The sequence below is a fragment of the Oncorhynchus kisutch genome, linkage group LG1 (assembly GCF_002021735.2).
Source record: "Oncorhynchus kisutch isolate 150728-3 linkage group LG1, Okis_V2, whole genome shotgun sequence".
NCBI classification, from domain to species: domain Eukaryota; kingdom Metazoa; phylum Chordata; class Actinopteri; order Salmoniformes; family Salmonidae; genus Oncorhynchus; species Oncorhynchus kisutch.
Window position 1 is genome coordinate 28,000,122 of NC_034174.2, and position 27,856 is coordinate 28,027,977.

General features: G+C 41.5%; 1 protein-coding gene across 1 annotated transcript; it reads left to right on the forward strand.

The window, feature by feature from the left end:
• Positions 1-741: 741 nt before the first annotated feature.
• On the forward strand, positions 742-27,856 carry LOC109896630 (leucine-rich repeat-containing protein 38-like). Its single transcript, XM_031812664.1, has 2 exons — positions 742-2,370; positions 23,710-27,856. The coding sequence occupies exons 1-2, from the start codon at positions 1,743-1,745 to the stop codon at positions 23,955-23,957; spliced, it is 876 nt and encodes a 291-aa protein (XP_031668524.1). The 5' UTR covers positions 742-1,742; the 3' UTR covers positions 23,958-27,856.

Consider the following 27,856-nt stretch of genomic DNA (forward strand, 5'->3'; position numbering starts at 1 on the left):
TTTTTTGTAAGGAGTGTCTGTCTCATCCCGACTCCTGACTTGCTCATTACTATGGGACAGCTGGAGATCGAATTTGAATATTGAAACAATGTTGCAAATGTTGAAGAGACAGACAGCAAGGTTTATACAAATCTCCGCTGTTGAAAACTAAATGTTATTCTAAAAGAAATGTGAGATAATGTCTATATGATTTTTATAGTGGAGATAAAGTTTATAAATTGCCTGGCTGAGCTGATGAGACAGTGAATTGCGCAGTCAGAGTAAATAGGCATTTTAATGTCAAAGATTTAGCCGGTGGTAACTTGTGGAATAGACATCTGCTGGAATGCGGTTTTAACCAATCAGCATTCAGGATTAGACCCACCCTTTGTATAAAGGGAAATAATGCATTCTCTAGAATGCCCTTCAAGCCAATCAGAAACAAGTATTCAACAAAGCCATTATATAAAGCCCTTTATACTAGTCTATGATATCAAAAGGTTAAACCATAAAATATGCAAAATACAAATTAAAAAAGCGATACATAATGATACAAAATATTTTGTAATATCAATATTTATATCAATATATATTAATTAATCATACATTTAATTATTAATTTATTTGTTAAATTCATGACAATCAGTAATAGAAATTATTGGGATTTAAACAAATTAAAAAATCTTAGTGAAACAACCCAAACATTTTCACACTAGGAAGTGACATCATGTTTTGTCAACATGCTAAAGGCACGCCTCCTTCATAGCAATGAGGAGGGCATGAGATAAACCCTGGCACATTCTGAGACAGACAGACAGACAGACATTCAATTGAATGCTACTGTGCTAAATTCAGGATTGTCATCTGCATGAATATGACTTCTCCACGGACATTTGGATTCTCTCTCAATAGCAACAGAGCGTCGGGACCCAGCTGGGGAGTGTTTTGTCGAGCTCTGCTCGGCTGGTGAGTTGCAGAGCACAGGGAGGTAGAGAAGGAATAAAAAACCTTGCATACACTTCAGCCGTGTTACTGTTGGATCCTTTAAGATTAGCAGGCAGATCAGATCGACAGGCATTCCCACGCAATAAACCTTGCTGTCTGTCTCTCCGACATTTGCAACATTGTGACAAATGGAGGGATGTAACAATTTCCCTCTTCACTTGATCTGCCTGAGACTGACTTACCCCGGCGTGTATCCTTTTGTTTCAGAGACCCAGGCGTCCTCCTCAGTCAATCCCCCAAGTTAACCCGGCGGACAGAGCCCCCTCCTTAGCCCCCCTCCCCCTGTCTGTGCCCCCAGTTTCTCTCTATTCCTGCTTCGCTATAGTTTCTATTTACCTTTGCTAAACCACCCTAATCTTTCTGCTAAGATCTCTTTCTTTCTCCCTCTATCTAGCTCGCTCACTCTCTTTCGCTCTCTCCCTCCCACTTCTTGCCATCTCCCTCCCCTAGCTTCTTCAAAGCCAGCAGTGCTCTATTCTATCCAGGATGCTTGCTACATGATATCTCGGAACACAGCGTTCGACGCTGCTCTCTCGCTGCCTGATGCCGGAGCTGTCTCAGATTTTAATCTCAAGAACGGCAGGATGCTCCTGCACAGGGATTGATCCCCCCCTTTTCCCTCTCGTTCTCCCCTTCCCCTCCCCTTTCCTAATCTCCCACCCTCTGACCCTCACCCCCGCTTCTCTTTCCCGACACCCCTTCCCATTCTTTCTCACCCCAAGCCTCCTCTGCCCCTCTCTGCTCTTACCCCCTTGACCATGTTGCCATGTGTCTGCTGGCTCCAGCCTCTCCTCGTCTTGCTGTCCTCTGTCTTACGGGCTCAGGGGGAAAACTGTCCAGCTAGCTGCCTGTGCCCGGACCCCCACACTGTGGACTGCAGCGGCCGTGGACTCACCCGTCTTCCTGATGAAATCCCCTTGGACGTCCGCAGGCTCCTTCTGTCTGACAACTGTATCCCCCGCATTCCCTCTGACTTCCTAGTGCTCTACAGTGACCTGGTCTACCTGGACCTACGGAACAACTCTTTGTCCCACATCGAGCCGGGCACCCTCAGCACCTCTTCCAGGCTGGTGTTTCTGGACTTGGGCAGCAACAACCTGACTGAGATCCCCTCGGGGACCTTTGGGCAGTCCCGTAGCCTGATCAAACTCCGCCTGGGCAATAACCCCTATCTGAGCAGGGTCAACGAGGATGCATTCCTGGGCCTCACCTCCCTGCGTGAACTGGAGCTGGAGCGTAACGCCCTGTCTGGCCTTCAGGTGGGGGCGCTGAGCCAGTTGCCCTCTTTACGGGTGGTGAGACTGGAGGGCAACCCTTGGGTGTGCAACTGCAACTTTGCCAACCTGTTTGGATGGCTGGAGGAAAACAGTCAAAAGCTTCCAAATGGTAAGTGTCTTCATCAGGGGGATGTTAGTTTACTTACAGCTGGCTTGGCCTAAATAAAGGAAAGTCATGCAACATTAAGATTATATTATCTCAGCAAATCCTCTGCCATGCCATTGCTGTGTGTTCTATTTATATTTTCCCAGTAGAAAGAGGAACCCCTTCCTCTGCTCTAATTTTGGCTCCCTCTTTCTTTTCCTGCCACAACCCACAGTACCAGGGAGAGTAATGAAAGACAATGAAAGACGAGCTCTAGGGGGAAACCTTCAGGGGGATGGTGTCAGATACATTTCACTACAGACTGTCTGCAGCTTCATCCACATCAGCAAAACAAACACAACAACAGAAAGTCAACACCTCACGTTTACAATTCTGCTTGAGCATGAGATTTATGTTACCGTGGTTGTGTGTGTAGTGTACTGTCCAAGCCAAACACCTGCCTCTTCCCTCAGGCCAGTGGTCTATCAATGTTTCACTAAATCAATCAATTAGTGAGTGCTGTTTGTACGACCACTGTAACCAAGCTCGCCCTCCCTCTCTCCTTCCTGGTGGTGGAAGCTGGAGCCCATCCAGTCTTTTACTATTGTGTTTCTGCCTGGGGGAGTTAGGTAACGTTACGGCACTGATGTGTTGGCGTGGGCCCCCTCTCTCTCTCTGTGTGTCTCAGGGACACTCTCAGAATGTGTGCACGGCACACAAATAGGAAAAACAACAAAAGACAAAGGGGATTACAATTCTCCCACAGGAGTGTGTATCACACAAAGGGTAACGTCTGCTTACATGGAGATGATTAGACTGAACATCCGATCCCAGCAGCTATTGTTGTGGGATTCATGTGTTTATAATGCAGAGGGAAACAAAGCTTAATTGTAGAGATTTGCATTTCTTCCACTCTTTTCAAGGTAGAAACGTAACAAACCTCAGGCTACAGGATACACAGTAGCCAACTATCCAATCCAATAGATTCATATTTTAGAACTTTCAGATTTGACTCCACATTACTCCAATCACCATTTGTTGTATTTAGACAAACTAACGAGCCACATGTTGTTTGCTTGACATCACATTTGAATAGTATTTAGATATTGTCCTTGAAAATGCAAATATTGTCCTTATATATCTGTTGATGTCTATTCATAATAATCATTCAAGCAAGACTGTGTATAGCCCACCAGATAATACTATATAGAACCACAAACATGTAGGACACTTTGTTGTTAGAATATTATGGTCCAATAGTTCAGGTGTGCTGAATCTAGTTACCCCAAATGATATGTTTGACACTGTGAATGTAAATATGTGTACTGTATTCAGTTCAAAGGTAAAGCCTCACAGCATAAAACATCATGAATACGTTAAGTCGGCATATGAACCAATAGACAAAGTACATAAATAAGCATGCACAGCTGTCACTGTCTCCAAGCCAAGGTCGTTTCACAGGGGAAAATACTGTAACATGATGATCTACATAAATATGGGACATCAACACATTGTAATGACAAACATTGACCCATCTCATGTTACTGTATCTGTATCCTTTTGCAAATATGATTTCCTTACTGGGTTTGATGGATAAAGGATTGCTTAGATAAACTCAGATATACAATCTATAATTCAGGCAAACTGGGTAAAGCTGACAATAGCCCAGGGATCCTTTCCATTATATCTGTGTGATACATCACTCTGTGGATATGGACATCATGTTGACATAACCTTACTTTGTTGTTCTTCTTTAATCATAGGAATGCAAGGGCAACAGTAGTTATGTTTTATAGAGGCTTGTGTGGAGACAAATAATATTTCTAATCATATTTTCTACCCTATGCAAGCAGTGGGTGGACATGGCAAATCGCTGACAACTAACAAAAACATCCTCACACGTTTAGTTTGTGCATTAGCATGTAATTGCCATGCCTCTTTCTCTCCCTCCTACTTCTCAATAATAAAGCAACCACAAAAGGTTGGGGCTGTGTGAGAAAGAGAAGTTGATAAATTGTCAGGAATACCTCGATCTCCCGTGGTAAGAGACTGCAAATGCATTCATCACTGGTCCTCAGTGTTGTCTACTGCAGGCTGTAATGAATTCTATTAGAGATGCTGGCCAAGCACACATCAGCAACAGTGAACAAGAGGCCATGGTCCCAGTGTGCCAACCCCTCTGGCATATCTGCCAACTGGGCCGAGAGATGCACTCTCAAATTGAGTTAGCAGTGAAGCTTCTCACCTCATGTAAGGCACTTACATTCAACCCAGTGCGTGTTTACTGTGTGACCTGGCTAGGAGGCTTTAGCATAAGACTGGTCAAAACCACCTGACAAAGATAAAAAACATAGTGACCTTTTCTATTTAGCGTCATCAACCACACCCACTGGGCACAGACGTCAGTTAAACATCTAGTTTTGATTTACATTTGGTTGAGTTGCCAACTAACGTGAATTCAACGTGAAATTAACAAAACATTTCATCATGTCATTGGATTTAGGTTAGAAGTTTGGTAAAAAAAAGTATGAAAAGCCCTTATGTTGATGACTTTTTGTTAATCCAATCAGTTTTTCACATTGATTCAAAGTCATCACATAGATTTCCTTAGTTGAAATGACGTGTTGAAATTACGTTTTTGTCCAGTGGGCACTCACACACATACAGTGGGGCAAAAAAGTATTTAGTCAGCCACCAATTGTGCAAGTTCTCCAACTTAAAAAGATGAGAGAGGCCTGTAATTTTCATCATAGGTACACTTCAACTATGACAGACAAAATAAAAATAAAAAAAAATAAAGAAAATTACATTGTAGGATTTTTTATGAATTTATTTGCAAATTATGGTGGAAAATAAATATTTGGTCACCTACAAACAAGCAAGATTTCTGGCTCTCACAGACCTGTAACTTCTTCTTTAAGAGGCTCCTCTGTCCTCCACTCGTTACCTGTATTAATGGCACCTGTTTGAACTTGTTATCAGTATAAAAGACACCTGTCCACAACCTCAAACAGTCACACTCCAAACTCCACTATGGCCAAGACCAAAGAGCTGTCAAAAGACGGCAGAAACAAAATTGTAGACCTGCACCAGGCTGGGAAGACTGAATCTGCAATAGGTAAGCAGCTTGGTTTGAAGAAATCAACTGTGGGAGCAATTATTAGGAAACGGAAGACATACAAGACCACTGATAATCTCCCTCGATCTTGGGCTCCACGCAAGATCTCACCCCGTGGGGTCAAAATGATCACAAGAACGGTGAGCAAAAATCCAAGAACCACACGGGGGGACTTAGTGAATGACCTGCAGAGAGCTGGGACCAAAGTAAACAAAGCCTACCATCAGTAACACACTACGCCGCCAGGGACTCAAATCCTGCAGTGCCAGACGTGTCCCCCTGCTTAAGCCAGTACATGTCCAGGCCCGTCTGAAGTTTGCTAGAGAGCATTTGGATGATCCAGAAGAAGATTGGGAGAATGTCATATGGTCAGATGAAACCAAAATATAACTTTTTGGTAAAAACTCAACTCGTCGTGTTTGGAGGACAAAGAATGCTGAGTTGCATCCAAAGAACACCATACCTACTGTGAAGCATGGGGGTGGAAACATCATGCTTTGGGGCTGTTTTTCTGCAAAGGGACCAGGACGTCTGATCCGTGTAAAGGAAAGAATGAATGGGGCCATGTATCGTGAGATTTTGAGTGAAAACCATCAGCAAGGGCATTGAAGATGAAACGTGGCTGGGTCTTTCAGCATGACAATGATCCCAAACACACCGCCCGGGCAACAAAGGAGTGGCTTCATAAGAAGCATTTCAAGGTCCTGGAGTGGCCTAGCCAGTCTCTAGATCTCAACCCCATAGAAAATCTTTGGAGGGAGTTGAAAGTCCGTGTTGCCCAGCAACATCCCCAAAACATCACTGCTCTAGAGGAGATCTGCATGGAGGAATGGGCCAAAATACCAGCAACAGTGTGTGAAAACCTTGTGAAGACTTACAGAAAACATTTGACCTCTGTCATTGCCAACAAAGGGTATATAACAAAGTATTGAGATAAACTTTTGTTATTGACTTATTTTCCACCATAATTTGCAAATAAATTCATAAAAAATCCTACAATGTTATTTTCTGGATTTTTTTTCTCATTTTGTCTGTCATAGTTGAAGTGTACCTATGATGTAAATTACAGGCCTCTCTCATATTTCTAAGTGGTAGAACTTGCACAATTGGTGACTGACTAAATACTTTTTTGCCCCACTGTATTTTATGTTGCAGTAGACCTGAAGAACACTTTGCAGTTTGTGTCAGAATTGGGAATATGCGTGATATTTACTGCTGAATGCATTTGCAATTTAGCAATTCATAGAGCACAGGGGCACAGTGTTCTGGAACTGCCTCTGTGCTCATTAAAAATAAGAAATGTTGCTGATGCATATACATGAAGTCAACAAAGCTGTAAATCTGAAGGCAAAAGGAGAACTTATGATTTGAAGTCCCTGGCTGCAGCTCCAGAGGCCTTTTCAAGTCAATGTAATTTCCCATGGGTCTGGGATATCAGAAGAGAAATAATCCTTGTACAGGTTTGCTGAAAATCTGTGCACGATCTAACCAGTCTCTTCTCAATTGCTCACATTGTAAAGGAATTGTTGTGAACCACACCTACAGAAACTGTTCCCAAGGACAAATTATAGAGTCAGACGCACCTACACGCTGCTAACAATACTAAGTTGCTATTGCTGAATTGTTGGTATGCGTTGGTGTGAACACTTCAAAGCACCCTAAATATTCTCGGATTATTATGAAATGACCTGATTCATGATTGGTGATTTTTGTGTGTGCATGTGTGCGTGCGTGTTTGGAGCTATTGAGACAGATGCAATGACAGATGACCAGTCATTTATAGAATGAGGTTGATTTGATAAGCTCCTGATTATGTATCAACCCTTCACAGAACCATAATCAGTATCCTCCTTAGGTGTATGATTTGTCATAGAGTAATGTTACCCTTTAATTCAGAGCTAAAATGGTAGTGGTTAGGATGGATACACAAACCGCATCAACAGACAGTTTATGTTACCAGAATAGACATGGAAACATGGAATAATTAAAACATGGACACATTCCTCTATCCGTATCTGTCAAATCATTCCCAAATTACCATACAGGAAACTCCATCAAATCTACAGGAATCTCCCTCTGTCCTAATCTTGTTGTTTCTCTTTGTGGATATGATTTTATCATGGATTAGACCCTGTCTAGCAGCAGCAGTGTAGGCATGCTATGGAGCCATTTTGTGCCTGTTCTCTCATGCTAATTTCCCATGTGCTAGATACCAGTCCACTGCACTACATACTAGCATATCTCTGTTTGCATAACTGTGATTGGGTCACTGTGCTGAGTGGGTTGTAAATGCCTAAAATCCTGGGCTTTTATGGATTAAAAGTGTTGCTGTCCAGATGACTATTTTACAAAATGGACAAATGTGTAAGACACATATATACTGTATCTATACCTGTTGATAATGTATTTGAAATCATCGTGACTGTTGTAAAATTAATAATGACTGATCTTAATCTGAATCATGTGTCATGATGACCCACCTTGCATATCAATTGACAACCTCTCTCCATAAACCTGCCAAGGATTCAGTCTGTGTAGTCAGATGTTTGTCAGTCCACTCCTCTAAGGAGACGTTCCTGTACGCAGGTCTGCCTGTGTGCCACTAATCAGGCACCTAAATGTTTCATTAGGGGAATGAGTGCAAACATGATCCACTCCTGTCTCCAGTGCTCTTGGGTTAAGGATGAACAAAGGCCATGCATCATTTAGAGCAACACAGTTCTATAGCACAGTAGCCAGCCGGGTAACAGGAGCCACAGACACAGACAGGGCAGGACAGGGCAGAGCAGCTCCCATGGGTCCCTTGGGCCAGTGTCTGAGGCCTAATGTGTCACAGCTATCAACACCATTCATGATCCACTGCTCATGTGACAGGATCAAAGTCTGAATTTTCCTTCACAGCCTATTAGGTTACTTCCCAGAGAGCTTCCACCACACTGTGTGAGCAGCTCTCTAAGTATGACGCCACTGTGAATTCACTAGCTCTCCACATAACTGTTGCATATACAGTATGGAGTTAACATTGCATTACATTACACAGTTATCAACTGTCTTTGCCTCGGGCATGGATGTAAGGGAAAATGTATTATTCCACTTAGGGAGTGAACATTATATATAATGAGGGTTACATTGAGAAAATTGGACCTGTCTGAAATGAAAATGGATGGCCCTCCCTTCAGCAAAATATATTTCACAGAAAACAATAATTAAAACATAAAGTGCATAGCAGAAAACATGCCTACCGTTTACCCTCACTTCTTGGACTTAGATATGGCGTTTTAGAAACTGTTCTTTGTCCTGTAAGCATTTCAAGGCAACGCAGGAATTTTGATATCGCACAGGGCTGCCAGCCGGAAGGTTGTGGGTTCACAGACCACAGTGGACAAGAGTAGGGGTGGAAATATCACCTTTATAGTAAAAGCATTACACAAATCTATCGTATTTGCAGGTCCAAGAAAACATTGTCTTTTATAAAAATGTAATTTTACATATTAGCAGAATGTTTTTAAATACCACACAAATTACCGAAATGACGAGCTGAGAATGGACAGAGAGATAGGCCTAAGTGTTTATCTTATCATATTTCTCCAATGCCAAATCAATAAGTCTTGTTTTCAATGAAACTGTCCCTGTTTGCAAATCATTAAATCTGAGATGTCATTAGGAATATGAGTATGGTACTTTCAAAAGGGGCTCCCGAGTGGCGTAGAGCTCTAAGGCACTGCATCTCAGTGTGCTAGAGGTGTCACTACAGGCCCTGGTTGGTTCCAGGCTGTATCACAACTGGCTGTGATTGGGAGTCCCATAGGGCAGTGCACAATTAGCTGAGGGTCGTCTGGGTTAGGGATTGGCCTGGGTAGGCCGTCATTGTAAATAAGAATTTGTTCTTAACTGACTTGCCTAGTTAATTCAATAAATAAAACAAGTTAGGCCTACATTTCCACCCCAGACAGAGTAGATCTATCAATGCAGAAACATTTAAGCTTTAACTACTGGCTACTCTTCTTACGTGGCTTAACCCAACAAGAGGTCACACGTGTTTCCCTAAAAGCTGTCTGGGTTTAAACACGTTCTATTGTACAGAAAGTGAATAGCTGAATCAATTGATAGTGACAGATTTAAATTACTTCCCAAGCCAAGAGCAGTTTTTGTCTCCTCGGCTATAAAAGGTTGTAGCTCAGCCTCTGAATGTCAAATAAATGAATCAATGATATCCCCATATACAACAGAGTCTTTTCCAGATATTTTCCCAGATATTTTATAGCATCACAGAACAAAGCGATGTTATCGATCACTTTAGATAATCAGATCTGTTTTATTGTCTTCAAAATAGAACTGCCGAAGGGGGAGGAGATAGAACTGCCAAAGTTAGAACTGCCAAAGGGGGAGGGGTTGCAGTCTCCTGCAGAGATAGCCTGCAAAGTAATGTCATACTTTCCAGGTCCATACACAAACAGTTCGAACTACTAATTTTAAAAATGACTCTCTCCAGAAATACGTCTCTCACTGTTGCCGCCTGCTACCGACCCCCCTCAGCTCCCAGCTGTGCCCTGGACACCATTTGTGAATTGATCGCCCCCCATCTAGCTTCAGAGTTTGTTCTGTTAGGTGACCTAAACTGGGATATGCTTAACACCCCGGCAGTCCTACAATCTAAGCTAGATGCCCTCAATCTCACACAAATCATCAAGGAACCCACCAGGTACAACCCTAAATCTGTAAACAAGGGCACCCTCATAGACGTTATCCTGACCAACTGGCCCTCCAAATACACCTCCGCTGTCTTCAACCAGGATCTCAGCGATCAATGCCTCATTGCCTGTATCCTCTACGGGCCCGCAGTCAAACGACCACCCCTCATCACTGTCAAACGCTCCCTAAAACACTTCTGCGAGCAGGCCTTTCTAATTGACCTGGCCCGGGTATCCTGGAAGGATATTGATCTCATCCCGTCAGTTGATGATGCCTGGTAAATTCTTTAAAAGTAACTCCGTCACCATCTTAGATAAGCATGCTCCGATCAAAAAATGCAGAACTCAGAACAGATATAGCCACTGGTTCACTCCAGACCTGACTGCCCTCGACCAGCACAAAAACATCATGTGGCGGACTGCAATAGCAACGAATAGTCCCAGCGATATGCAACTGTTCAGGGAAGTCAGGAAACAATACACGCAGTCAGTCAGGAAAGCAAAGGCCAGCTTTTTCAAGCAGATATTTGCATCCTGTAGCTCTGACTCCAAAAAGTTCTGGGACACTGTGAAGTCCATGGAGAACAAGAGCACCTCCTCCCAGCTGCCCACTGCACTCAGGCTAGGTAACACGGTCACCACCGATATATCCATGATAATCGAAAACTTCAACAAGCATTTCACAATGGCTGGCCATGCCTTCCTCCTGGCTACTCCAACCTCGGCCAACAGCCCCCCCCCCCCCGCAAGCTACTCGCCCAAGCCTCCCCAGCTTCTCCTTTACCCAAATCCAGATAGCAGATGTTCTGAAAGAGCTGTAAAACCTGGACCCGTACAAATCAGCTGGGCTTGACAATCTGGAGCCTCTATTTTTGAAACTATCCACCACCATTGTCGCAACCCCTATTACCAGCCTGTTCAACCTCTCTTTCATATTGTCTGAGATCCCCAAGGATTGGAAAGCTGCCGCAGTCATCCCCCTCTTCAAAGGGGGAGACACCCTGGACCCAAACAGTTACAGACCTATATCTATCCTGCCCTGCCTATCTAAGGTCTTCGAAAGCCAAGTCAACAAACAGATCACTGACCATCTCGAATCCCACCGTACCTTCTCCGCTGTGCAATCTGGTTACCGAGCTGGATTGCCACGCTCAAGGTACTAAACGATATCATAACCGCCGTCGATAAAAGACAGTACTGTGCAGCCGTCTTCATCGACCTGTCCAAGGCTTTCGACTCTGTCAATCACCATATTCTTATCGGCAGACTCAGTAGCCTCGGTTTTTCTAATGACTGCCTTGCCTGGTTCACCAACTACTTTGCAGACAGAGTTCAGTGTGTCAAATCGGAGGGCATGTTGTCCGGTCCTCTGGCAGTCTCTATGGGGGTGCCACAGGGTTCAATTCTTGGACCGACTCTTTTCTCTGTATATATCAATGATGTTGCTCTTGCTACGGGCGATTCCATGATCCACCTCTACGCAGACGACACCATTCTGTATACTTCTGGCCCTTCCTTGTACACTGTGCTATCTAACCTCCAAATGAGCTTCAATGCCATACAACACTCCTTCCGTGGCCTCCACCTGCTCTTAAACGCTAGTAAAACCAAATGCATGCTTTTCAACCGTTCGCTGCCTGCACCCGCACGCCCGACTAGCATCACCACCCTGGATGGTTCCGACCTAGAATATGTGGACATCTATAAGTACCTAGGTGTCTGGCTAGACTGTAAACTCTCCTTCCAGACTCATATCAAACATCTCCAATCTAAAATCAAATCTAGAGCCGGCTTTCTATTCCGCAACAAAGCCTCCTTCACTCACGCCGCCAAACTTACCCTAGTAAAACTGACTATCCTACCGATCCTCGACTTCGGCGATGTCATCTACAAAATAGCTTCCAATACTCTACTCAGCAAACTGGATGCAGTTTATCACAGTGCCATCCGTTTTGTTACTAAAGCACCTTATACCACCCACCACTGCGACCTGTATGCTCCAGTCGGCTGGCCCTCGCTACATATTCGTCGCCAGACCCACTGGCTCCAGGTCATCTACAAGTTCATGCTAGGTAAAGCTCCGCCTTATCTCAGTTCACTGGTCACGATGGCAACACCCACCCGTAGCACGCGCTCCAGCAGGTGTATCTCACTGATCATCCCTAAAGCCAACACCTCATTTGGCCGCCTTTCGTTCCAGTTCTCTGCTGCCTGTGACTGGAACGAATTGCAAAAATCGCTGAAGTTGGAGACTTTTATCTCCCTCACCAACTTTAAACATCTGCTATCTGAGCAGCTAACCGATCGCTGCAGCTGTACATAGTCCATTGGTAAATAGCCCACCCAATTTTACCTACCTCATCCCCATACTGTTTTTATTTATTTACTTTTCTGCTCTTTTGCACACCAGTATCTCTACCTGCACATGACCATCTGATCATTTATCACTCCTAATCTGCAAAATTGTAATTATTCGCCTACCTCCTCATGCCTTTTGCACACAATGTATATAGACTCTTTTTTTTTCTTCTACTGTGTTATTGACTTGTTTATTGTTTACTCCATGTGTAACTCTGTGTTGTTGTCTGTTCACACTGCTATGCTTTATCTTGGCGAGGTCGCAGTTGTAAATGAGAACTTGTTCTCAACTAGCCTACCTGGTTAAATAAAGGTGAAATAAAATAAAAAATAAAAAATCAACAAGGGGTAGGCCTGTACTTTTTGCCATTTCTTCAATAAAATGTAGGCCTAAGGAATACCCTTTCATACCCCGTCAATTCGACTCCTGGTTTTAACTTAACCACCCTGACACGGAGGTAGGCTATTTAGAAGTGCCTGGTGGGTGGAGGAATTGGCCGACAAATCCATGGAAGTAGCACCCTATAGACTAATTTTATCTGTCAAACAGGTAGGCCTAACTATTATTTCTTAAATAGTAAGAAATAGCCTCCCGAGTGGCGCAGCGGTCTAAGGCGCTGCACCACTACAGACCCGGGTTCGATCTCGGGCCGTATCACAAACAGCTGTGATTGGGAGTCCCATAGGGCGGCGCACAATTGTCCAGGTTAGGGGAGGATTTGGCCGGGGGGACTTTACTTGGCTCATCGCGCTCTAGTGACTCCTTGTGGCGGGCCGGGTGTCTGCAGGCTGACCCCCGGTCATCAGTTGAACAGTGTTTCTTCTGACACATTGGTGCGGCTGGCTTCCGGGTTAAGCGGGTGGGTGTTAAGATGTGCTGTTTGGCGGGTCATGTTTCGGAGGACGCATGACTCGACCTTAGCCTTCCGAGCCCATTGGGGAGTGGCAGCAATGAGACAATATCTACATTTGGGGTAAAATACAAAAAAAATGTAATAGGAAGAAATTGCTACCACACAAAGCCCTCTTGTTGTTGAAATGAATTTTGCCTACATTTAGCAGCATTAGCTGTCCATTTCCGATTGATTGTGCCATGGCTGCTGCTTCAAGTTTCAACACCACATTGTAAGTTACTCGAATCTGGCTTACTGTGAGATCAATAAATCTGATAAATATATAATGGAAAGCAACATTTAGTTTTTATTAAAATAAATGATAGTAGTAGCAAGCTATTGAAGTTCTCTCGAACTTCTTCTCATCTTCGAGCTCTCCTTCTCAAACGGAACAGACCATAGGCTATAGGGTAGTCCGCGCGCAATAATATAATTTCTGGGAATAGGCCTCGGAATAATTATTTGACTCTCCTCCTGAACTGCCACTGTAGGCCTACACAGCACAGCATTGGTTAGGCAGCACAAAAAAAGTTTGAATTAGTAAGAGCAGAGTAAGAGCAGAGCAGGCTCAAGGTTGGAATATCCATTGCAGTGTGTAATGCAGCCTAGTTTTATTTACAACATCCTAGCAGTGCAAAAGACTCTGGAAGGAAGTACATTTTCTTAGAAATAAAACTTTGCTCTGTGTTTCTTCGAGCATGCACTTCATAGGCTATAGCCTATAGATGACTCACCACCTGGATTCGGTCTTATGTAGCAAAATTTGAAATTGTGTTTTTTACATTGGATAAATGTAGGGACTCAGAGATACAAAATGGTATATCATAAACTGCATTTGAGGAACAGTGGGAAAGTAATTCTGCTTTGAAAGTTGATCAACGTGTAAACTCACTTTTGAGAAACTGGCCTTTGAATGTTTTGGTATCTAGTGAAGAGTTCTTCTTTGTCTACACCCATTCATCATTGTTCACACCCTCTTATGCTTTAGCCCCAACCATCTCGTTTTTCTCTCAGAGCGCACAATTTACGCTCTGACTGATGATTTGTTTACCTATGGATGACATGAAAACAGCCTAACCAGCTCTGTTGGCAACAATTTCATTATGCTTTTTTGCAGACGTTTACTGACGCCAGCCATATTCAACGAGTGTTGTACACACGTCATGTAACTTTAGCTAACAAGCCAGCTAGCTAATGTTAGCTAGTTAAACATCAATGAACACAGTTACTACCCTGCATGAATACGGCTCTGGGATATACGAATAATAGTGTCAGTTATTAGCCAGCTAATGTTAGCTACAGTGGGGCAAAAAAGTATTTAGTCAGCCACCAATTGTGCAAGTTCTCCCACTTAAAAAGATGAGAGAGGCCTATAATTTTCATCATAGTTACACTTCAACTATGACAGACAAAATGAGAAAAAAAATCCAGAAAATCACATAGTTTATCTCAATACTTTGTTATATACCCTTTGTTGGCAATGACAGAGGTCAAATGTTTTCTGTAAGTCTTCACAAGGCTTTCACACACTGTTGCTGGTATTTTGGTCCATTCCTCCATGCAGATCTCCTCTAGAGCAGTGATGTTTTGGGGATGTTGCTGGGCAACACGGACTTTCAACTCCCTCCAAAGATTTTCTATGGGGTTGAGATCTAGAGACTGGCTAGGCCACTCCAGGACCTTGAAATGCTTCTTATGAAGCCACTCCTTCGTTGCCCGGGCGGTGTGTTTGGGATCATTGTCATGCTGAAAGACCCAGCCACGTTTCATCTTCAATGCCCTTGCTGATGGAAGGAGGTTTTCACTCAAAATCTCATGATACATGGCCCCATTCATTCTTTCCTTTACATCAGATGTCCTGGTCCCTTTGCAGAAAAACAGCCCAAAAGCATGATGTTTCCACCCCCATGCTTCACAGTAGGTATGGTGTTCTTTGGATGCAACTCAGCATTCTTTGTCCTCCAAACACGACGAGTTGAGTTTTTACCAAAAAGTTATATTTTGGTTTCATCTGACCATATGACATTCTCCCAATCTTCTTCTGGATCATCCAAATGCTCTCTAGCAAACTTCAGACGGGCCTGGACATGTACTGGCTTAAGCAGGGGGACACGTCTGGCACTGCAGGATTTGAGTCCCTGGCGGCGTAGTGTGTTACTGATGATAGGCTTTGTTACTTTGGTCCCAGCTCGCTGCAGGTCATTCACTAGGTCCCCCCGTGTGGTTCTGGGGTTTTTGCTCACCGTTCTTGTGATCATTTGGACCCCACGGGGTGAGATCTTGCGTGGAGCCCCAGATCGAGGGAGATTATCAGTGGTCTTTTATGTCTTCTTCAAACCAAGCTGCTTACCTATTGCAGATTCAGTCTTCCCAGCCTGGTGCAGGTCTACAATTTTGTTTCTGGTGTCCTTTGACAGCTCTTTGGTCTTGGCCATAGTGGAGTTTGGAGTGTGACTGTTTGAGGTTGTGGACAGGTGTCTTTTATACTGATAACAAGTTCAAACAGGTGCCATTAATACAGGTAACGAGTGGAGGACAGAGGAGCCTCTTAAAGAAGAAGTTACAGGTCTGTGAGAGCCAGAAATCTTGCTTGTTTGTAGGTGACCAAATACTTATTTTCCACCATAATTTGCAAATAAATTAATTAAAAAAAAAAAATCTCATTTTGTCTGTCGTAGTTGAAGTGTACCTATGATGAAAATTACAGGCCTCTCTCATCTTTTTAAGTGGGAGAACTTACACAATTGGTGGCTGACTAAATACTTGTTTGCCCCACTGTATCTAGCTAACAGTACACTTTTGCTTGAAATTAAAAACTGTCAAAATTAGAAATGTGTAATATCTGAAAACGTAGCTAGCTAACGCTTCACTTTCTTTATACGTCATCATGCATGATGGACATGTCTCCCTGTCAGGAAGCCATACCACGATTGCCCTCAGTTTGAAGATGCAATCTGTAGACAGGTGTTTTGTCTAGCTATCATACTCTAATTTCACTGATTTCAAAACTTGATCAGGAAGTAGAGAGCAACACTTATGCAGCTCCAATACACAATAAAAACATTTTAATGTCGCTTTCGACAGGATTACCAACACAGAGTGACAAACTCAAATAGACAGAATCCTTCTAAATGGCAGACCAATCCTTGTGACATACGCCTAGTTTCCTGAATTGGGTCACATAGGCTCTGGATCATTTGAGATAAGGGGCGGCATCATGCACACATCAATATATAGCCTAATAAGCAACTAATTAAAAAAATTGAAATATTGACATTTCATAATTTACAAATTACATGACCCTGCCCTGGACTAGATTTAAAAAATACTAAACCCTCCATTTAACTGAAATTGAAAAATCACAACACTCCCCCATTTTCCTCCAGGTACCCATTTTGTAAATGTTGATCCATCCCTTACTTGAGAAGAGAGTGTATTTGACCTTGGCCTCATTTAATGTTTATTTAATGTTGAAAAATTAATGCAAGCTGACATTGAAGTGTATAGGTTAGCAAGCAATCAAAAGGTGCTATGTGAGTAATTGATGTCTAAATGGCAAGTGTATTATTCTCACCAAAGAAGGATCTAACCAGTGCTCTATACAGTTGTGGGCTTTGTGTCTGTTCTTGTGTGCGCATGTGTGTTTTGAATGAGCCATGCTAAATGTTTGTGCTGAGAGTATCCCCATTTAACTATGAGATCACTGAGTCCCTGTACATAAGGAAATCCCTTCATGATTTGAATGATTCACCCTTGGCCTCGCTGTCACATGAAGGGTTGTCAATTTGTGCATTCAGACTCTCTACCCCATCTCCTTTTGTCTCTTCTCACTCTCTCTCTCCCTCTGACTCTCTGTCCTTCTTCTTCTCAGATTTATTCTCTTTGATTGTCTTTGAGTAATTTCCCCCTCTCTCTGTCTGTGTGATTATGTCTCTTTCTGTCTGCTTTACAATCAGGCAGGCTCAAATTAGGGATTTGGCGGATGCTTGTGCACCCAATACTTAAGGCTACCATAAAGCAAGGGCCTTGCTATTATTCACCTGCAACCACTTGATCTGCTTGTAATTATAGTAACACAATACCTGGAAATTCCAAAAACATACCTAGAAAGTTAACAAATAACAAAGCCCATTCCATAGTTTAATTGGAAATTACGATACTTTATTCCCTTTATTCCATGGGTCCATCTAATGATTCTCACTTCTCTGGTATCGAGAGTGGAATCAATCACTACAGCCACTGTGGTGTTGAAGTGGGAGGAGATACAAGCCTCCAATATCAGCCTACGACAGTCAGCTCGATAAATCCCTCAGGAGACAGGGAGTGGGTTACAAAAGGACAGCCTATCCCCAAGGCTGCCTGTAATCCTGATTGTAATCCCTCAAGAGCAGACACTAGCTGTAACCTATCCATATGGTTTCCCATACCTGTGCCTCCTGGCAAACCTGACTGGTTTCTAGCTGCATCATATTCTATGATGCAGTACCAGTCAAAAGTTTGAAAACACCTACATAAGGTTTTTCTTTATTTTGTACTATTTTCTACATTGTAGAATAATAGTGAAGACATTAAAACTATGAAAAAACACATATGGAATAAGGTAGTAACCAAACAGTTTTAAACAAATCAAAATATATTTTAGATTTTAGATTCTTCAAAGTAGCCACCCTTTGCCTTGATGACAGCTTGACATTCTCTCAACCAGCTTCACCTGGAATGCTTTTCCAACAGTCTTGAAGGTGTTCCCATGTATGCTGAGCACCTGTTGGCTGCTTTTCCTTCACTCCGTGGTCCAACTCATCCCAAACCATCTCAATTGGGTTGAAACTCATGTGATTGTGGAGACCAGGTCATCTGATGCAGCACTCCATCACTTTCTTTCTTGTCCTGTTGACAAACAAATGATAGTCCGACTAAGCGCAAACCAGATGGGGTGGTGTATCGGTGGAGAATGCTATGGTAGCCATGCTGGTTAAGTGTGCCTTGAATTCTAAATAAATCACAGACAGTGTCAACAGCAAAGCACCCCCACACCATCACACCTCCTCCTCCATGCTTCACGGTGGGAACCACACATGCAGAGATCATGCGTTCACCTACTCTGCATCTCACAAAGACACGGTGGTTGGAAACAAAAATCTCAAATTTGGACTCATCAAACCAAAGGACAGATTTCCACCGGTCTAACGTCCATTGATTGTGTTTCTTGGCACAAGCAATTCTCTTCTTCTTATTGGTATCCTTAAGAAGAGGGCTTTTGCAGCAATTCGACCATGAAGGCCTGATTCACGAAGTCTCCTCTGAACAGTTGATGTTGAATGTGTCTGTTACTTGAACTGTGTGAAGCATTTATTTGGGCTGCAATATCTGAGGCAAATAACTCTAACGAACCTTTCCTCTGCAGAAAAGGTAACTTTGGGTCTCCCTTTCCTGTGGCAGTCCTCATGAGAGACAGTTTCATCATAACGCTTGATGGGCCTAGTTTTATCCTAATAAAGTGCCCTGAAACTCATCATTTTACTGGCCATACCAGGCATGCAAGTCACATTAAGTGATATGTACTGTACACTGAACAAAAAAATAAATGCAACATGTAAAGTTTTGGTCCCATGTTTCATGAGCTGAAATAAGATCATGGAAATCAAGCTTATTTCTCTCAAATTGTGTGTTTTAATTAGTTTACATCCCTGTTAGTGAACATTTCTCCTTTGCCAAGATAAACCATCCACCTGACATGTGTGGCATATCAAGAAGCAGATTAAAGAGCATGATCATTACACAGGTGCCTCTTGTGCTGGAGACAATACAATGAAACTCTAAAATGTGCAGTTTTGTCACACAACACAATGCCACAGATGTCTCAAGTTTTGAGGGAGTGTGAAATTAGCATGCCCTTCAAGGCCCACCCATGGCTGCGCTCCTGCCCATTCATGTGAAATCCATAGATTATGGCCTAGTTAATTTATTTAAATTGACTGATTTCCTTATGTTAACTGTAACTTAGTAAAATATTTTAAATAGTTTCATATTTCTTTTTTCAAGGTTTTTTTATTTTCATATTTTCTGTGTGCTATCTGCAGTCTTCCATCCATTTAAAGAACCTCTTAGATTTCGAAAGAATTGTAGATGCCACGTCCCAGCACCCAGAACCAAACAGTCTGTCAAGAGAAACTACAGAGTCTGTGACAGGGACTGAAGAACCTGTCTGTCATGTGTAGGAAATCAAACTAGGATGTTTGTCTGGTAGACAGACAGTATTTTGGAGAGAGTCCCAGTGAGAATTCTCATGTCAGAATTATATAATCAGGAGGATTTGTGTAACAGGTGTCCACTGAAGCTTAGGGCTCTATTCAATCCGCATTGCGGAAGTTAAGCTTTTCAGCGTGTTTGATATTTATAGGCAATATTCCTGCTTTATCAGAGACTGTATTCAAGTTAAATGCTGCATATGTCGGCTAAATCGGAAATACCTTTACATTTCTATTGTGGAATCTGTAGCACTTGAATAGAGCCCTTAGTGTATGTAAATGACACTAATACTGCATGTGACCGGAGGCACAGTGGCCCTAATCCAAGGCTCTGCTCACTGAAAAACTCTCTCCATTTGGGGGGAGAAAACTGTGGGTGGACCATGGTGCGTTATATAACCTATTTGTTCTCTATTAAAGAAATGGTAATAGCATGAAACTGCTCCATTTCCACAAGAATCAAGGCCCATTGTTTTCAGTTTAAACCGATTTCACCCTTTTTCAGTCATTTCCACATACCGAAAAAGTGTCTGTGGCCTCCTGCATAATGTATCTATAAAAATAATGTGTTAACCACAAGATAATCAGCACAAGGTAAAAAAAAAAATCCACTGTCACCTAAGCAGGGATACATTTAGTGCTGGAAGAAAATAGGGCCTGTCGTCGTACCCCACTAGGAGCAGGATATCGTAAATACAGTAACTCCAACAGGACTCTGCAGGCAAACTTTGCTCTCCAATCTCATTAATCAAAGTGTAGGGAGATGCTGGGGCAGAATTACTAGAGACAGGCCCATCTCAGAGCCTAAGGCTGGGTCTCCTGGGTCATGAGTTTGCAATGCAAAGTTCCGTGTGAAAAGCAGAGGCCATTCATCTCTTATTGAAGTTGCCAATACAGCTGGTTTTAGCAATGTAAAGGATCCCAAGACTATATCCGACTCCACTCAACTTTGAGTGGAATTTATATGCAGCCTCTTTATAAACTTTCTTGGGTTGTCCAGGTGAACTTTCCATCTGACCATGCAATCCCATGTTATACCTGTTTTGTAACATGGGAAGACTATACTGTATAGGTATAGGCAATGCTTTATGCTAGAAACAAGCTCTAAAATACAATGGAAGGAAACTAAGGTAACACTTTACTTGACACCCAGTGGCATAACATGTCGTAACAGGTCATAACCATGTCATAATATGTCATAACAGCTGGCATAACTTGTCATAACCTGTCATAATATGGTCATAACACTGTCAAAACCAATATTTACACCTGTTGTGACATATATTGTATTCTTTTCTGGTTATGAAACCTACATAAGAGTGTCAAACCCCTCAGAAATATGATGAGATGAACACATACACATCTCTCTGTCCATTCTTGTGTGGAATTTGATTTATAAAAAAAAAGACTCTGCTAATATGAAAAATGGTGTAGAATGTAAAAATAATTTTGTAAATTATCTGACATGCAAATAAGATGATAGATTCATGCAATACTTTTACTAGAAAGGAGATCTTTCTCCTCTTGTCCACGGTGGTCTTCAAACCCACAACCTTCCGTCCGCCAGCCCTGCGCATCAAATTTCCTGCGTTGCCATGTAATGCTTACAGGACGAAGAACAGTATCTAAAACTGCATATCTAAGGCAAGGCACTGGTCTGTACAGAAAGTGAGAGTAAACGGTAGACACGTTCTCTACTATCCACTTTCATTCATTATTTTGGGTATAGGGGAGGGTCACTTGCTTTTTTTCAGGGAGGATTTAGGTGAAATATATTTTGCTGATGAGAGGGCCATTCATTTTCATTTCAGAGAGGTCCGATTTTCTCCATGTAACCCTCATTATAAATAACGGTCACTCCCTTAGAAGAAAATAATTAGCCCTGTGCCACCAGATGCTCCCAGATTATGAGCGAACACATGGTCAGATGACGAGAGAGCAGCTGGAGTGGTGTTCTCTGGGAAAAAACATGTCTCCATCAGGGCCAAAAAGGGCAACATAGACTGAGTTGAACTCAGCCTTATTGACAGCAGATCAGCAGTTCCAAACGCTGCTGGAGACTAGGAATTCCAAATGGGTTGTGCACGCAGGGTACAATAAATGAGAAGGATTGCAGCTATGGGGTGGGGAGCGTCTGTAAAACCTAAAGGGAGAGGAGCAAACTGCGATGGGAAACACACATACTTGCCAAAGCTACAAAATAGCAAAATGAGATTATCAGAAAATAACTAGGTAAGATAATCAAGTGAGCCTTCCTCTCTTTCCTTCCTTGAATAACTCCATAGGACAACCCTGCAGACCAACTGTAACATAATCCTTTGACACCTTACATTTATAAAAAAATATATGAGAAAACCAGCCGCATTCCACACTGCATGGATGGCAAGTCCTAAAGCAGAGTGGATTGTAATGTTGACAGCAGAAAATAATGAGCTGTGTGTGTGTGTTTGTGAGAGACTGAGAAAACATATATGCATGCGTGCTTTGGCATGTGGCCCACCTCCAATAGGCTTTCTCTCTGCCCACCTGTGAGTTAACATTTTCATTGATATGTCTAGCTTTTTCATCCCAGTGTAAAGAGCCAATTTATTTACTCTATGCGGTTGTCCTCCCAAGCGGCCAGCCTTGTTCGAGTAGAAAAATGTTCTCATTTTATACCTTTGCTAGGTGTTGTCATGCACTGTGTTGACAATGGCCTGTGCTTTAACTATGAAACAATGTTATGGGAAGAAAGGGATGTGGTCAGCTGTACAGTGATGAATGTAGAGGTCAGAAGTCAATAAGAGTGTCAGTGTCGGCGACTAACCAGTGCCCTGCAGAGCTCATGTGTAAGACAACTATAAACATGCCTTTCAATCAAAAAAGCCACTATGTATCGAATCAATTCTCTTCATCATGTAGACTTGAGTCAGATATGTTTCTCTACAAGCTAAACAGCCATGATTGTAATGCAGAACACTATACAGGAGCTAATTTGACCAATTCATCAGCTGTTTAACCTTGCAGTGTTTTCAAACAACATTATTGCAGCAGGCAATGTCAAGAGGCTTGTTTGTTCATTACTTTCATTTCTATTCTAGACAGCATAAAAATCAATGAGGTAGTAGATAAACGAATGCATTATTAGCTCAGCTGGCAATTTAGTCCTGGATTGAAAGTACATACGTATTATAAGGGTGTTTGAAGTTGCCAGAATACATCATTCCATTTTGTATCTGTTCAGCTTTGGGAATTATATAGCCAAGCCACCTGAAAATCTCTCTCACACAGCGCAGACCTCAAAGCCTTCCATATGCATAGGTAGAATCGGTGGAACTACTACAGCCTGTAATCTAGCCAGCTCTCTCATGTCACATAATGTTATCCCATCAGCACAGCACAGAGCATGTCAACGGCACTTCAAATATTTACTCAATGTTAACAAATTGGTTCAGTGAGGCTATGATCCACAGCTCATGTCACCTTGGGACTCAGAATTAAGACTAATGACATCACGATGGAAAAATACCCATGGTTTGTTCGTTCCTCAAAATGGGATGAGTGGAAACTAACCTTGACATCCACAATGTGTTGTCGTTTTTGTCATTGTAAACGATATGTCAAAGTGACTTGGCACTGGCGAGCATGACAGACCAATTTATTATGGTTACATCTTGAGATGAGTTCAGTGAATGTGCTCCTTATCTCTGGTTGTCCCAGACAATGCCGTAAATAAAAAACAGAGGTTATTCCAAGTGATTTGTTTGGTTAATTGTCTTCTATTTACCGCCAAGGATCATAATTCATAGAATTTGAAACCAATCCAGACTTTCCATTTAATAAATAAGACGTAATAAAATGAGTATTGGAATAACAAAAACTCTTTATATGTTATTATTGCATCTAGAGGTCAATATCTCGATAGTTATTAGAATTGCTGTTATTTGTGAAGGTTAATATAGTTGTTTCTGCTAGAGTGGACAGTTTGTTTTACATGATGATAATGTGATAATGGGGACTATTTCTGGGGTTTCTGTGTGGTCCTAATCCTATTCCTCTTCCTTGTCCCCTTGTAGGAGTGGAGGGCATGGAGTGTACATTACCCATGGACGGCAGACGGGTGTCACTGAGCCAGCTATCACAGGACAGCTTCCGGGAGTGTCAGATCACCCTTACCTTAACAGACTTACTTATCATCATATTTTCTGGCATCTCTGTGTCCGTAGTGGCCATCATGACCAGCTTCTTCCTGGCCTCCATTGTCCACTGTTTCCAGCGCACAAGCAAAACCACTAAGGGAGATGAGGAGGAGAGTGAGGAGTGAGACTGACTGTGTCCCAGAGCACGCATGAACTGACACTTCATCTGGCCCGACCGTGAGACCAGGCTGCTGCCCAACATGCTGCCCAAACTGCCGCCTCACACAGGTGGAGAACTGGGAGAGGAATAGAGGGATTGAGTGACACATTTTGCATTGGTTTGTGGGGTTTTCCAAAAGCCCTGATACTGCAGATGCTGTTCTCTCTGCATGTGTGGAAAATATATAAACATGTCCCAATGAGTTATAGTCACAGATAGAATAGATCATTCTCTATGTCTATGGTGTTGACAGTGTGCTGTGGTTGCTCTTTAAAAGCATACTGAATAGCTCTTTAATACACACAAATTCACTGGTGGTTGATGATTCGATAGGAACACCAAGATGTAGAAAAAATAATACGTTTATAAAGAGTTGCATACTTTGCAGTTACCTTTTCCGTGCCCAGCCTAGATCCAAACAAAGACATATCCAAACAAAGACATTATTAGACATAACATAAAAGCAAGTAATACAGATTTTCAGAAACTATTTACATTTGGTTTGACATTTTTACATCTTACAGACGTTCATACAGAGTCATTAAACTGTGATTTATTTTGAAATTAAGTAGCTATAAGTAGCCGCAGGCTCTTAGAGCCCAAAATGAGTATTGAGTATTGGCTAAGTGAAAATGTTTGTTGAAGGATACAGTACGTCTCATATTGAACCAGGGCCTTAGATTGCCATTGTAATCCTTGCGCGGGTCACCTAAGTGTTGTTTTGGGCCAAAACAAATTGAAAAACACTTTCAGTGTAAAACTTAAATGATTAAAACCAGATATAAAGTATGCAAAAAAGATAATAAAGCTTTATATATATATATATATATGTTTTAAATATACACTTTGAGAACTAACAATCACCAAAAGCTAGGCAGTCAGGGAGAATTGAACACTTCAAAAACAATGATTTTAGCCGTATTGATTTTGTAATTATGTTCGAGCATTAGAACACAGCATTAGCCAAGGCGAAATCGAATAGAATTGCAGGAAATTCGCTTTAAATCTGCTAAGATTTCTCTCAGCTCAAGGGATTTTTTATTTGAATTGCAGTAAATTGGCTTAAAAATGCTAAAAAGTTTGTACACCATCAAGATGGGGGCTGCTAAAATGTTCAGCCACACACTGCACCCAATGCCACTCCCCGAGCTACGTCCAGTATAATGGAATGTCCTGCCTTCTCATGGAGTTCAATATGTTTTATTTTGGGACTGCCTCACAGGTTAACTAGCGTTCTGCAAAAATGGTTTTGCTGTTGCAGAATGCAATATTGATTAAGGGCAGCAGGAGGGATAAAATGAGTGTTCTGTGATGGAACATATAATTCATCTCACATATGCAGGTAGTCTCCGAGGTCTACGGATGGTTTTATATCCAGTATATATCCACAGATGTATGTATCAATGGAAATATATTAAACAACATTTTAGAAAAAGATTTACATCTTCCAGATGATACATGTTCCCTAGATTGAGAATTGTGAATTGTGTAAAATGCCATACATATATTCTAATAAACAATGATAATTATAGGTGTAGAACCAAAATAGAATTGATGTGTCAAATACTACACTTTAAATGGTGACCGTTGTATCTGAGTTTGGCCCCTAACTCCACTGAGTGGACTAGTGTTGCCTATATCTGCTAAAGATTAGGTTTAGAGGAAATGGGCATTAGGGACTTCCATGTGGATTATGTAGTGTACAGTGTTGTAGAGTTGGTCCTTAATAAAAAGGAATCCAGAGTATAGCCAAATAACATTGAATTGATGTAACTGTAAAATCACTTATGGTCTTCATGCAGATTGCAATTAGCTTTAAACCTTGATTAGCTTGCTTAGTCAAATGTATCATTTAAGCTAGTTGGTTTCCTCTCACATGGCAAGAAGAAAATACATTTAAAGCTATGGTAAAAAAAAAATGGAATATTCACGAGAGGATGTCAAACTGCAAAATGCAAAAAGCAGAGCAAAGAATAACATCCACAGTGAAAAAAAGTACACTAGGATTCTTTCTATTAAAAAAGAGAGAACATTTATGAATGTCAAATATTTTTTGGGAGGAATTACATTATGAACAGGGCAAAATATAATGTGCAGCGTTTTCGAGTGATGTGTTTCGCAGTGGGGAAAAGAATAAGACAAATGTGGCCTTACATGTCTTGGAATCAATGTACACCATACAGTTGATGCACAGAGATGTCATATAAAAGGGATACTTCAGAACTCTCAGATACTATCCTTGGTTGCTCGTTATGTTCTGTATATTGTTTAGTGTTGGATTTCATCCAACATTTTCAATGGGATAGTTTGAGCAATAAATGAACCACGAAGATGTACTTTTCATGGAATATTATAGTTTATATTACAGCCCACAGATTATAGTTTCTCATACCTGAATATGATGTTATCTATCATCAGTGTTGGATGCATATCAAACACTGGTTGTCAATGACTACAGAGGAGACCAAGTTAATAGATTTTCTTGGCAACGCTGCATAGGATGGACAGCTACATGAATTGCTTATTATTGTTTTTTGAAATGATTAAATTCTTCAGTTAACCTTTCATATGACCATCATACAGTATGTGTAGCATAACATTGAGACATATAACCATAATGAAGACACTGAGATAAATACATGTCTGTTTATGCAGTTTCCTGTGAACATAGCATTGAGTATGAAGTAACAATAATAGCAATCTATGAATTGTCAAGCATGTGTCATTCACAATATTCAGTTTAAAGGAAATGAATTATCCTGACTAATCATCCATCACAGTGGGTAATGTGACAGGTATTGGTTTTACCATGAATAAGCAACCGTGTGCAATAACAAATATGTCTTACATGAATCGTTAGCATAATGGAAGTTCAGGTCCTAAAAGACACAAAAATACAAGTAAGTACAGCAGATAACTTCTAACTACTATGTAGTTACAGTGAAATTATATAACAAATATTTTAGTTCGCTTGGAGCAATTTTCAGCATGCCGTTTATTTAATGAATTTGATAATTTGTAAGTTATTAATTCATTTATCGTTAGATACGAACAAAGCATGTAACCTTAGGTTTTATTTCTGCTTTCCAGATTCATATGTATATTTTTCTATTAAAGTCTATGGGATGCAACTCTTCTGTGTCTTCACATATCACATGGGAGGTCTCCTGGCTGTCTGTGCCAGTTCACCTTGACAATGGTTCTATATCCTTGAAGAACACGTGTCGCTAATGGATACTGTTGTATGTTTTTCTTGACTTAAAATAAGATGATGTCACTCCACTTTATGTTTAAAAAGTTAAAAGTTGAATCAAGGCTGTTAAAAACAATTAGCATGTTTGGAAACATATGGTGTGACCTTTGTGAGCTGTCTGAATCCATGTCATAAAGATAGTACCATTGGGTTGTCAGCGTTAAAACTGTTTCAAATCATAGGAAAGAAAGTCAATTAGGCTTCTTCTGTATTTCTGTTGTCAGACCTGTAAGCCTTCACACGTAGGGACATACTATTTTGACCAGGTCATTGCATTATTCTCGTAGACTGTGAAAAAGTAATATTGTGTCAACCACATAAATCATTAGCATATATATACATGGCCAGGACATCCTCTTCATCTTTGACATGCATTGATACATTATTACCTGGTAATAAGTCACACATATCAAATCAAATTTGGCGTAGATCTGACAGTAGGCTATATGCAATCAGTTGGCAGCATTTAGAAAAATGATGTTCTTTGCACAGTTTTTTTTGCTAAATTTGTAATTCCAACAAAAAAAGCTATGAGCAACATTGTCAGAGCAGGATGTATAATGTATGTGTGCAAAAAAACAAAAACTAAAAAAAGTGCATTTTTGAAATTA

Coding starts and splice junctions, on each gene's coding strand:
- LOC109896630 (XM_031812664.1), top strand. CDS start 1,743: ATGTTGCCATGTGTCTGCTGGCTCCAGCCTCTCCTCGTCTTGCTGTCC. Junction 2,371..23,709: donor CAGTCAAAAGCTTCCAAATG/GTAAGTGTCTTC, acceptor GTCCCCTTGTAG/GAGTGGAGGGCATGGAGTGT.